Genomic DNA, 13,905 nt, shown 5'->3' with positions numbered 1-13,905 from the left:
AACTAAGTTTCAAGAGATCGCGAAATGCAAACGACAGTAAAAATCCAATGAAGCTTTCTTACCATAGATGTGTTGGGCAGTGTCCCTAGAATGTGTACACTACGCTTGCCCGTCCTCTTTTAGAATAGTGCTTTGCAATGTGGAATTCTTACCATATATGATTGATGGAGTACATTGAAAAAGTTCAACGAAGGGCACCATGTTCTCTATTATTGCGAAATAGGGGAGAAGTGATACAGAAATTCGGTTGGACATCATTAAAACAAAGGCGTTTTTCGTTACAGAGGAATGTTCTCAAGAAATTCCAACCACCAACTTTCTCCTCCGAATTCGAATATATGTTGTTGACACCGGCGTACCTAGGAAGAAACGATCACCATGATAAACTAAGGGAAATCAGAGTGCGTACGGTGGTCGTTCTTTCTGCACGTTATACGAGATTAGAATAATACAGAATTGTGAAGGTGGTTCGATTAACCCTCTGCCAGGCACTTAAATGTGATTTGCAGATAATCGATGTTGGTGAAGATGTAGTGTGCCTGTCGATCGTAACACGTCGCTCTTTCCTGACCAAACACTCAGAATGTAGATATGCGTAGGACAATAATGTCTCCGCAAAGTATAGGTGCCTACTGCGAGTTTTCGCCTGATTTCATGCAACCATACATAACGTACCTGTCATAAATGTACTGCTTCATGACAGTTCTTGGCTGTACATCGTAGGGGCAACGAGGACTTACGTGCAGCGTTTTCGATGTAAAGTGTTTGATCAGCCACCATATATCTTAGACTTGGCTCCCATGAACGACTGACTATGAAGAAAACATCTCCCCATACACAACAAACTACAGGCACGCGAAGAGAAATTGCTGGAAGCACAGGCGGCTGCCTTCTACGACGAGGGTATTGGAGAGTTGGTACAACACTGCGACAGATGTCAAAGTCGGAGAGGCGACTTATGTAGACAAGTAGTTAGAAGATGTATCAAACTCGTGGAAATAAAACTTCTTTGCGGTTTCCGTTTCGCGATCTATCGGACTTTACTTTCCAAATAGCCTTTGTGAAAATAAGAAAAAGAGGCTACATCAACATGGGGCCGAAAATGTATCTTAAAGAGTTATTCAACCTTCAGTTCCTACCAGCTGCGCTGAACGTCTGTAACGTCAACTGGTACACTCTGATTACGTATTAGAGGAAATGTTGAAAGCGACCCCCTCGTTCCTGAATACAGGTTACTGAATTCCGCGCATCAGGAAAAATGCCTGTTGTATTCCGTACTGTCTCAGAGACTGCCGGAATGTGTGCAGGAGAGTAGGATCATCTACTACTGCAGTCTAACACAATGACAGATTTTATGTGTCCCACTAGGTGAAAGTCCAGGTGGTTAAATCAGGCGAATGGGGTGACCAAGGAATCGATCCACACGCACCTACCCAAGGCTCAACGAAAATGAGCATTCAGGTGCCTCCAGGTAATAGACTGAAAAGTGCAAGAGCTCTATCATGCTTGAAGTACAACTGTGGACAAGTTGCACTAATCTGACAATACAGTACGCATTAAATCTGTGTAGTTTTGTACACTAAGTCTCCCTGGCACGATGTACGGTCCCAACAAGCATTCGCCCACAATGGCTGCCCAGATGTTAATGGAGAATCTCTGCTGCTGAGACGATTGCATACTTGCAGGGCTATTTGTATCCGCCCACACGTGCTGCTTATGCAAACTATTGTTTACGTCCTCGTGAATAGATGAAACAACATCTGCAAAGTTGGGTAACATAACACTTTGCCACAGAAACCACTGCCAGGACGTTGCTCTTGGAGGATATCCCTTGGAGACCGAGGCTTTTACCAGCTGCAGATTGTATGGATGCAGCACGTTTTCACATAAACGTCTAAAGATCGTCACGTGCGGCGCATTCCTCTGTATACCTAATCACCTTGTGCTGATTCCAGCAATTTATTCCACAGCGCTGAATAAGAACTTCCTCATCATCTCGGTTTTACGTTCTGGTCGACCCCGCTGCATGGTGGGTTTGTGAAACTGCTGAACTCAGAGGGGCGGCGATGAATTCATTCAAATGTAGTTCGGTCCTGTAATCGGACCATTGGGCAGCGTTCCTCACACAAGTGCACTGCCATCCACCAAACCGTACATGTTAGGTATTGCCTCAAGATCTTGGTTCGTGTACGTTTCCAGACTGCAGACTACGGCACAGGCAATCACAAACAACGCCATACACACCTTTGCTAACGGGTACAGATACATTTAACGTTCCTCGTACTTACGGGTCACTTCAGAGTAGACTGCCCACTGATGTCAAGACAGCTACGTGTTATACAGGGGTCACTGTACTTCGTCTGCACTAGCTGAAGGCTATTCAGGGTTTGTTTACTTGTGTAATACTTGTTACCGAACTCGCAGATTTTCCTCCGGCCTAAGGCAATTGTCAGCGTGCAATGCGTAACAGTAAAATGCTCGAAAAACTCAGTAACAATGCATTTCCATAGTTATGTTGACATAGCCATCATCTTGTTGTGTGAGGAAAGCATTCACGAAGCTTTGCCGTCGAGTTTTTAAATTCCCTATAGTAACATCGGTTATTACTTAGCAAGCTCAATACGTAGGTGTATAGGAATGACTATTACTAGAAATATCAGCACAGATACCTGAAGAGGACGGTCGAAACGTCGGTTTTAATAATAATTTTCGAGATGCGGCCTAATGGTCAAAGGATTTTATTTTATTTGCCACCGACTGTAAAAGTCTACACACACATTAACAATACTTCTTGTTTGAAATCGTTGGTCTAGACTGATATTGAAATAAACATTTGTACACCAGTTGTTGTTACCAGCGGTGAATAATGCGAGCCTGAGCCTGCATATGTGCGATGTATCCACCGAAAAAGAGGCAAATACCTTAATTAATTGCGACATTAGCAGAAAATATTGTGTGTAAATTTTATATTTCAAACTAACAAACAGGAAAAACTGTAAATAAAATTATTTTGTGAAATTTCATAGGAAAACCACATGTGACTTATCTCCTGATTTGTTGAGAAGAATAACTTTTTTCAATTTTGCAGCTTATAGGATAATTTACAAGACATAGCACCGCAAAATTTCCACATACTCTATTATCAGTTTTCATGACGGTGTCATCAAGTGTGAATGTGCGGTAAACGCGTTTATTTATATTGGCATGTAGGTGGGAAGAGGCGAAACAAGTGGATACTTGAATTACGGTATGGGAATATGTTGAAACTTAAAAGTTCCAGGTTGTACACAGGTAATATAAACAAAGATGAGAAGGAAGCACTTGGTGAAATTTCCACTGTAAAAACGAGCTTTAACATAAATATTACCTCAACATGAGAGCTGGAGATAGCTATATATCTGCCTCCCCAAGGGAGTTTCTTTTTTTTAAGCTAGAACCGGTATTATTTTGATCTACGACTGCTATGGTCTAGCTTGTGAGTAGAGTCACACTAGAAAGCCTTCTCAGTGTTACTGTAACTGAAGGTTAAACATATTTCTACAACTGAATGTATCTACAGTACAGCCCAACCTTTCAGTTGGTGTGACGTGGACAGAACAGAAGTTGAGATTTATGTACGAACATTTAGAAACGTAATGTAAATGTGCAGCTAAAGGTAAAGCGGTGATGGGGGAGGGGGGAGAGCGCAGTCTTCAGTTCATTAGTAAGACACTCGAAGAAACCAATAAGTATCTTACTAAACACTCGTGCGATAGACTATAATATATTACTGAAGTATGTCAGACCTATACCAAATAGGATGAAGAAGAAACGTAGTACGCACAGAAAGAAGGAATGTGCGATTTTTCTTAGTCTTGTTGGGACTGATGGGACGTTGTGACTGTTGGTGCACGGTACACTGAGGTGACAAAGCCCGTATGATACCTCCTAATTCCACGTCGGACCTCGTTTTGCCCGTAGTAGTGCAGCTACTCGACCTGGCGTGGACTCAACAAGTCGGTGGAAGCCCCTACGGAAATATTGAGCCATGATGTCCGTATAGCCGACCACAACTACGAAAGTGTTCCCGGTGCAGGATTGTCTGCTCGAACTGACGTGTCGGTTACTCCCCACATTGGGATTCATATCCGACTATTTGGGTCGCCACATCATTCACTCGAATTATCCACACACTGAATGCACACCAATGACTTGTGTTTCTTCTTCTTGTTCTCTTGGTGCAGTCTGTCTGAGTGCGTGTCTTATTTGCTTCAGGTTGTACCCATTTCTTCCGAAATTTTGTCTCGAGGTGCTGCAGTTCTGCTGGAAGGCTGTACTGATCGCAGATCTATCGTGCCCTGTGAACAAGTGTGCGCCAAACGCCTTCACACTGGGAGTTGCGGTGGCAACTGGAGGCATTTAGGTACAAATCTGTTTGTGTAGGTTTTCTGTATACACCGTGTCCCAGTCGGAAACACATCAAGAAAAATCGGTGAAATCCTGGGGAAAAACAATGTGAAATGTGCCTTCCGACCCCCTGTAAAAACCTTGACTCTACTGGGTTCAGTGAATGATGACCTAGGCCTCCGAAAACCATGCGTTTATCAAATTCACTGTCAGTGTAGAAAATCATACATTGGGGAGATAGTCCACACTGTAGAAGAGAGGTGCCGCGAACACAAGCGCCACACCGAATTACGCCAGGCCATTAAGTCAGCCGTGGCTGACTTATAAAGACTGGCCATACTATGGACTATGAAAAAACAAAAATACTCTGTCAATCCTCCTACTTCTGGGACTGCGTTACTAAAGAGGCCACCGAAATCCGACTACAGGACAATCTAATTAATAAAGACAGCGGCCTTCAACTTAGTCAGGCTTGGAACCCTGCACTCAGCCTGGAGAGAAAGATGCGGTCCTGAAGATCGAGGACCGCCCCCGACTGCAGACTCCAGTTCAGACCCAGACGCCGATTCCCCCACCACCTCCAGTAGCCGCCGCGTCGGAGGAGAGGGACCGTGGAGGGGATAACGGTTAGTACATATACGGCGCCGAGAGCAACAGCACAGCATTCGTCAGGAACAACCTGAAGATGGCAGCGTGTACGTCTGCCGAAATATTGTGGAGAAATTACGAAGCTACCCGGTCGGATACCCGACAGCTGTTCAGACTGTAAATACGCCGGGAAAACTTCAGATCTCATATCCACAATGTTCTTCAAACGAATCAAATGTGGCCGCTGACATGACGTCGTTATTTGGGAACATGAATGGCTGGAAATGGTAGCCGAACATATTTGAAGTAAACGATCGGTTCAGTTGGATCAAGGACTTCATCCATTCCATGTAAACGCAGCCCACGCCATTATGGAGCCACCACCAATTTGCTCAGTGCCTTTTTCACAACTTAGGTCCATATCCTAGTGCGGTCTGCGCCACACTCGATCCCTACCATCACCTCTTACCAATTGAAATAGAGGCTCATCTGAACAGGTCACTGTTTTCCAGTCGTCTACCTTCCAACCAATAAGGGCACGCACTAACCCAAGAGATTAGCTCCACGTAATGTCGTGCTGTTAGCAACGACACTCGCGTCGGTCTTCTGCTGCCATAGCACATTCGCACCAAATTCCACCTCACTGTGCTAATGGATACGTTTGTCCTACGTCTCACAAGGATTTCTGCGGTTAGTCTATGTAATGTTGCTTGTCTTTTAGCACCGACAAGTCCGCGCTCTCGGTCGTTGAGTTAAGGCCGTCGGCCACGGCGTTGTCCGTTACGATACATAATTCCTGAAAATGTGGTAGTCTCCGCACAGTCTTGACACTGTGGACCTCGGAATATTAACTTCCGTAACGATTACAGAAACGGAATGTATCATGTGTCTAGCTTCAGTTATCATTCAGCATTCAACGTCTTTAATTCCCGTCGTGCGTCCATAATCACGTTTGAAACCTTTTGATATCTGAGAGCGAATGCACTGCCGTTTTGTAGCAAGTGTATCGCTACTACCGCCATTTCTACATGTGCAAGTCGCTAACCTATGGCTTTTGTCATCTTAGTGTATGATGCTAGGAAGGAACCATACAAGCTGTTGTAGCAGCTGGAGAGAGGGAACACAGTTCTTGTACTACCTCTGGAGAGTTGGTACCGACCAGTAGCTTATTGCTGCCTGCACGGTCACTGATGTTAGTACAGAATGTAAATAAAGCCTGGGAACACATTCAGTCATTGGTTGCACATGAACTGAAAATTGTACAGATGCAATACGTATTGTATTTTGAACAGAAACTCTGAAAGTCTTTTTTTTTACAAACATTCCATATGCAATCCATGTGTCACCCGGCAGACGTCAATGCCGTAGTCGAATTCTTCCTATACACGTCGCAGCATGTCATCCTCGACTGTGGCAATCGCTTCCCGTATTCTCTCCCGGGGCTCTGCTACATCCCGTGGTAGAGGCGGTACATACCCCAGATCTTTAATGTGTCCACACACAGCCGGCCGGAGTGGCCGTGCGGTTCAAGGCGCTACAGTCTGATGCCGAGCGACCGCTGCGGTCGCAGGTTCGAATCCTGCCTCGGGCATGGATGTGTGTGATGTCCTTAGGTTACTTAGGTTTAATTAGTTCTAAGTTCTAGGCGACTGATGCCCACACAAGTTAAGTCGCAATGTGTTCAGAGCCATTTGAACCATTTCTTTGTCCCCAGAGAAAAAAGTCACACGGAGTGAAATGGCTCTGAGCACTATGGGACTTAACATCTGTGGTCATCAGTCCCCTAGAACTTAGAACTACTTAAACCTAACTATCTTAAGGACATCACACACATCCAAGCCCGAGACACGATTTGAGCCTGCGACCGTAGCAGTCACGCAGTTCCGGACTGAGCGCCTTAACCGCGGGACCACAGCGGCCGGCACACGGAGTGAGATCTGGTAATTGGGGAGGTCATTTTATGAAACAGCTGTCCCCTTCTGTAGTACGGTAGATCCATCGATGCGGCAGCTCAGTGTTCAGGTACCCACGAACTTCACGATGGAAATGGGGTGGAGCCCCATCTTCCCGAAGATGAACGGAGAATCCGATTCCGTTTGAGGCATTAGCCATTTCTGCAACATGTCCAAGTGGGAATAACCAGTGACAGTGCTCTCGGAGAAGAAGAATGGCCCCTGGAGTTTTCGAAGTGACAAGGCACAAAAAATATTAACCTTTGGGGAATCACTATCAGATTCAATGCACGCGTGTGGATACTTTGTAGCCCAGATTCGACAGTTACGCCTGTTTTCTTTCCCACTAGTGTGAAAAGTGGCTTCGTTGCTAAAAATTAATGTATAAACGCTGAGACGTCCGCTTCTCTTTGCCGGACACAAGCAAATCGTCGTAAAGAAATGGTAAACGGCCTTCCTTGTTCGTGGCTTCTTACGGTACTTGGTTCTAAATATCCGTTGAACAGCTGTAGAACACTTGTTTTTGTCTAACTCCAATACAAATGGTTCAAATGGCACTGAGCAGTACGGGACTTAACTTCTGAGGTCATCAGTCCCGTAGAACGTAGAACTACTTAAGCCTCACTAACTGAACGACATGACACACATCCATGCCCGAGGCAGGATTCGAACAAACGACCGTAGGTTTCTCTTCAAATTGACATACACTCCTGGAAATTGAAATAAGAACACCGTGAATTCATTGTCCCAGGAAGAGGAAACTTTATTGACACATTCCTGGGGTCAGATACATCACATGATCACACTGACAGAACCACAGGCACATAGACACAGGCAACAGAGCATGCACAATGTCGGAAATAGTACAATGTATATACACCTTTCGCAGCAATGCAGGCTGCTATTGTCCCATGAAGACGATCGTAGAGATGCTGAATGTAGTCCTATGGAACGGCATGCCATGCCATTTCCACCTGGCTCCTCAGTTGGACCAGCGTTCGTGCTGGACGTGCAGACCGCGTGAGACGACGCTTCATCCAGTCCCAAACATGCTCAATGGGGGACAGATCCGGAGATCTTGCTGGCCAGGGTAGTTGACTTACAACTTCTAGAGCACGTTGGGTGGCACGAGATACATGCGGACGTGCATTGTCCTGTTGGAACAGCAAGTTCCCTTGCCGGTCTAGGAATGGTAGAACGATGGGTTCGATGACGGTTTGGATGTACCGTGCACTATTCAGAGTCCCCTCGACGATCACCAGAGGTGTACGGCCAGTGTAGGAGATCGCTCCCCACACCATGATGCTGGGTGTTGGCCCTGTGTGCCTCGGTCGTATGCAGTCCTGATTGTGGCGCTCACCTGCACGGCGCCAAACACGCATACGACCATCATTGGCACCAAGGCAGAAGCGACTCTCATCGTTGAAGACGACACGTCTCCATTCGTCCCTCCATTCACGCCTGTCGCGACACCACTGGAGGCGGGCTGCACGATGTTGGGGCGTGAGCGGAAGACGGCCTAACGGTGTGCGGGACCGTAGCCCAGCTTCACGGAGACGGTTGCGAATGATCCTCGCCGATACCCCAGGAGCAACAGTGTCCCTAATTTGCTGGGAAGTCGCGGTGCGGTCCCCTAAGGCACTGCGTAGGATCCTACGGTCTTGGCGTGCATCCGTGCATCGCTGCGGTCCGGTCCCAGGTCGACGGGCACGTGCACCTTCCGCCGACCACTGGCGACAACATCGATGTACTGTGGAGACCTCACGCCCTACGTGTTGAGCAATTCGGCGGTACGTCCACCCGGCCTCCCGCATGCCCACTATACGCCGTCGCTCAAAGTCCGTCAACTGCACATACGGTTCACGTCCACGCTGTCGCAGCATGCTACCAGTGTTAAAGACTGCGATGGAGCTCCGTATGCCACTGCAAACTGGCTGACACTGACGGCGGCGGTGCACAAATGCTGCGCAGGTAGCACCATTCGACGGCCAACACCGCGGTTCCTGATGTGTCCGCTGTGCCCTGCGTGTGATCATTGCTTGTACAGCCCTCTCGCAGTGTAAGGAGCAAGTATGGTGGGTCTGACACACCGGTGCCAATGTGTTCTTTTTTCCATTTTCAGGAGTGTATGTATGATATCTGTAAAACGTTTGGTTCTTGTGCAATAAATAATTGAAAGTGTTCCCGGACTTAATGTACGCCCTGTATAACATAGGAGGTGACCGAAGGTACCTTGTAAAATGTATAGTTCTGTTGCTTTTGGAATTTACAGATATTGGTAAAGTAAACGTTGGCAAAGAGCACACAGGAATGCTTTTTGTGCGCCCTACATAATTTGTCATAGAAAAGTTGCTATCAAGTAATGTGATTGTTGATAATAAATATTAGAACTAACCAGTTAGCTGAAGGACATGTCGAGTGGAATTTTTTCATAACCGGTTAGCTGAAGAATATGCCGAGACGAATTTTTTCATAACGCTAAGAAGAGCGTTACTTGAGATGGGGGAGCTTTTCCTGCGAGAACTTCAGTTCCTGGAAGAACATGGCATTATGTGATGCCCATCAGCTACTGTCATCGCTGGCAGTACAAGAGCCCTTTCTGGACACCACGCACAGACTCACATCTTACTGCTAAGAGAAGATTCTATGTATGGACATGTACCACGGATATCAGCATTCTCAAACCATAGCCTCTTTCTTGTTTGTCAATACTAGTCCCCTTTCCTAATGTCTCCATAATTCAAATTTCTGCAAGAGCAAGCTATAGACTGAATAAGACGGGGAACAGGGTACAGACCTAATTCACTCCTTTTTTAATTACTGGTATCCTTTCTTGTATTAAAATTCTTAGAAGACCATTGTAAATGGTTAGTAAATAACAATGTGGCGTTAACAAAACAAGTATCCAGTACAGGAAGACCGCCTTGCATACGGATAACGAAACTGGGCGAGACATTAATGTCTCGAAATATCGATCTTAGCTAAATAAATGTGGTAAACGTGGGGCCTGTTGACACATTTGTGCCCTCATAGCAGGTTACTTAGTGATGAAAGGTGAATGCGTGAACTAGTATTCAAGCTATGACAAGAGTAAATTTTTGGGTAGGTGTTAGGCCTAATGGCGTATTTTTGTTTTCACTTCATTGTTATTACGTCGGCGTCATTCCAATCGACATGGGGAGGGGTGGGGGGAGGAGTCGATCTACTCATATAAGTGTTAACCATCTTTACTACCAGAGAAATCGAAGTTATTAATAATAGTTACATAAGAAAGCATAATTACTTGAAGTTTAAAGGTGAGGTAAAAGCCCGTAGGAACATGGGTACATCTTCAGGGACGTTTCGTGACCCGGTTGGGGTAGGCGGATAAACTTTCGTTGAATTAGGATGTGGAGTGACGGTATACGTAAATCCGGAAAGATATCGTGGTGCAGGTATGGGAGAAAACGAATGTTAGGGACGAAAGAATTCGGTGGTAGGCGTCAAGATTGCGAATAAAGTAAGAAATCGGTAAGTGTTCGGTGTAGTAGAGGTTATAAGGGCGGGGGGAGGGGGGGGGGGGCGATTCGCAGACTGCCACGGAACGCGAACGACAGTTAGCATAATGTGACTGAGCTACGTTTTGGAATCATTGTCATAAGAGACGATACACGCCTTCAGAATGACGGAGGTTTGCAAACACTATGTATTGCAGGTGTTGCAAGTGTTCATTTTAGTAGTTTTCAGTCCTTTATTTATTTTAGGATTATTATAGGATTAGCCCTACCTGCGAGAGCGTGCTGAAAAATGATGACTCCGAATATCTTACGTGAAAACTCTTAAAGATTTTTATATAAAACAGCCTTTATTAACATTTTATTCTTCAGGCTTTTACTTCTCAACATAGTCACCGTGGCGATGAACACATTTCTCCCAATGAGAGGCTAGTTTGCTGGTAGCGTCAATGTAGAACATTTCACATTTTTGAGCGAACAACAACCTGACCTCTATTTGCACTGCTGCATCACTGTCAGAGTGAAGTCCTCGAAGGTGTTCTTAAGGTTTCGGAAACAGAGCTCTGTTATACATGATGCGACTAGCACCTCCATCTCCTTCATTACGAGCATATTACTCATGTCGATACAGTCATCAGCATACACAGCTTTTATTCACTTAAAATTTCAGCCGGTCGGAGTGGCCGAGCGGTTCTAGGCGCTACAGTCTGGTCCCGCCCGACCGCTACGATGCAGGTTCGAATCCTGCCTCGGACATGGATGTGTGTGATGTCGTTAGGTTAGTTAGGTTTAAGTAGTTCTAAGTTCTAGGGGACTGATGACCTCAGAAGTTAAGTCCCGTAGTGCTCAGAACCATTTGAACCATTTTTAAAATTTCTATTGGAGGCACGTTTGCTGGAGCTAAGAACTCGATTACAGCAGGCAGTTTCTCACACACCGTCGTCGTTTCTTGATAAACCGCCTTGTTACGCTCTACAATTCGGAGCCCTCTAGCGGCAGAAAGTTGCAACTCGTGTCAGTGAAAGGGAAAGGCTAGTGAATAATGTGCGTGATATGTAATATATAAATTGATTTAGAGAACTTAAAACGTAAACTCCGTCCACAAACCCTGTCAGACCCAGCGCTACCGACCGGCCGCCGAGTCGTCCTCAGCCCACAGGCGTCACCTGATGCGGCCCCGGGGGAGGGGGGGGGGGGGGCATGTGGCGAGCACACCGCTCTCCCGCCCGTATGTCGCTTTCCGATACCGGAGCCGCTACTTCTCTATCAAGTAGCTCCTCAGTTTGCCTCAGAAGGACTGAGTGCACTCCACTTACCTACAGCGCACGGCAGGTCGGATGGTCACCCAACCAAGTGCTAGCCCAGCCAGACAGCGCTTGACAGGGAATTTGGGAACAGAAAAGAAATTTTAGAACAGAAAAAAATTTAGAGTCACAACTTTTCAGCAGTCCTCTCAAAATAGTCGCGTTAAAAAGCTTCTGACACAGCGAAGGAAGCATCAAACAGACTTAAGCGAAGTCAAAGCAATGCTGATAAGTAAACGACAAACTAAGACAAAATAGGCTAATGGGATAGTGAGAGAAGCATTCACTAAATTCTAAAGTAAAATTTTACCGACTAATTTGACGAAAGTAACTAAGAAGTAACGATTTCTCCCTATTCAGTAAAAGAATCAGAATTATCTGTCGGTCGCTCAGTTACCATAATGCTACCGAACCGGAAAATGGAACAGGGAGGACAAAAATACTAAATTCAGACGTTCGAAATTAGTACACAGCAGAAGATTCTAGTTTCCTTCGTCAATTCAATCACTGCACGAACACCGAAATGGCAGTAATTGAGATACGTGACCATGGAATAGAAAACCAATTAAAATCGCTCAAAAGACGAAAGCCATCTAAGGCTAAACAGAAGTTCTTAAGGGTATGAGAAAGACCTGTCTTCCCTTCCACCAGTAGCTGGTGACTGGAGGAACGAAAGGTTGCAAGCCAGTGGAAAGTGACGTTGATCATTCCTGAATTCAAGAAAAGAAGCAAGTAATATAATTACATTTTTGTATCACTGAAATAAAGCTGTTGTGGAATTATGAAATACTGTTTTCGCTTGTGTGCTACGACATTTCGGAAAACTAAAATTTACTACATAAGAATCAAGACGGAATCCGCAAATGTGGAATCTCTTAGCAGTAGTCTGCGATTTTCAGAAGTTTATTGACTGAACAGCAGCGACGAATATTTTAGCACACGTTTTATATTTATTATTAAGAACACATGATTGAGATCTGCAGCACATTTCGACATCTGCAAATCTGGAGACGAACAATTTATATCCCGATGTAGTGTATCCTGTTGTGTTTTACGATCCACGCTACGGCAACCCTACTAATTTATTAAGCATTCTGCTATATAAATATTCATGGAAATATTAATGTTAATGAGCATGTAGAAAGTGGAATTGTATTGAGAGTCTTAGCGAATTCCACATCTTTGATGACCATTACTGAGTAAATCTTAGGACTATTTCAATCTGGATATTCGGATATAAAATCTACATATGCAAATTTTCCTGTAAATATGCATTCTCTTTTTTTCCGTAACATATTTCCCACACACTAGGATCTCGTAATTTTTAGGTGTATCAAATTTAATGACGTGACGTATCTCAGACGTTCCATTCCATTTCTGGATATCTGAATTCCTCAACAGAATACAAAGCATGACATCTATGTCTTAACCGATAGTGAAAACAGAATAAAAAACATGGAGCTATTCCTTTTCAGCTGGCCTGCGTATTTTTGTGTGTCAGTTGTACGAACGAGACGGTGATAAATGATTGTGTGGAAATCATGTGTGTGTGGGGGGGGGGGGGCGGTGGCTTAGCGCTGGAGGACTCGGCACGAACGACTTACGGGCAGGGCTGCTGCACGGCGTGACGAGTCCGCCATTCTTAATCTGCAGCAGCAGCTGGATGACGTCATCGCACTGGATGCCGTGCCGCTCGCGGTGCTCCACGGTCTCGCGGAAGAGCCGCTGGAACAGCTGGTGGCCCTCCGAGACAATTGTGCATCGCGGAAGCAGGTACCGCAGGGGCCGCAGCAAGGGGCTCAGGAAGGGCAGCAGCGGGTCCCAGCGGGTGGGCTGCGATACCTGGCGAATAGCAGCGAGTGTAAGGATATGCGGGGAAGAAACACAGACATTAATGTACAGTAAAGGCTTCCAAAGTAGAAGGTCTACTGCCCAGATCGCATTTCATACACATCCTGATAACTACACTAGTGGCCATTACAACTGGTACACCACGAAGATGACGTGCTACTGACGCTGTGATTATGCAAATGATTAGCTTTTCAGACCATTCACACCAGGTTGGCGCCGGTGGAAAAATCGACAACGTGCTGACATGTGGAAAGTTTCCAACCGATTTCTGATACACAAACAGCAGTTGACCGGCGTAGCCTGGTCAAACGTCATTGGGATGCCTCGTGT

At 45.5% G+C, this 13,905-nt stretch overlaps 1 protein-coding gene across 1 annotated transcript in view; it reads right to left on the bottom strand.

The window, feature by feature from the left end:
• LOC126282101 (cytochrome P450 6a2-like) overlaps positions 1–13,905 on the bottom strand; it is a 106,044-nt gene that overhangs the window by 34,424 nt on the left and 57,715 nt on the right. Inside the window, exon 3 of the mRNA XM_049981561.1 lies at positions 13,329–13,566. Coding sequence (XP_049837518.1) covers positions 13,329–13,566 — 238 coding nt within the window. The remainder of the gene's footprint in view (positions 1–13,328; positions 13,567–13,905) is intronic.

This window comes from Schistocerca gregaria, chromosome 7 (assembly GCF_023897955.1).
Source record: "Schistocerca gregaria isolate iqSchGreg1 chromosome 7, iqSchGreg1.2, whole genome shotgun sequence".
Lineage (NCBI taxonomy): Eukaryota > Metazoa > Arthropoda > Insecta > Orthoptera > Acrididae > Schistocerca > Schistocerca gregaria.
Note: the sequence above shows the minus strand (reverse complement) of the source record. Positions and strands in the feature narration are given on the sequence as shown.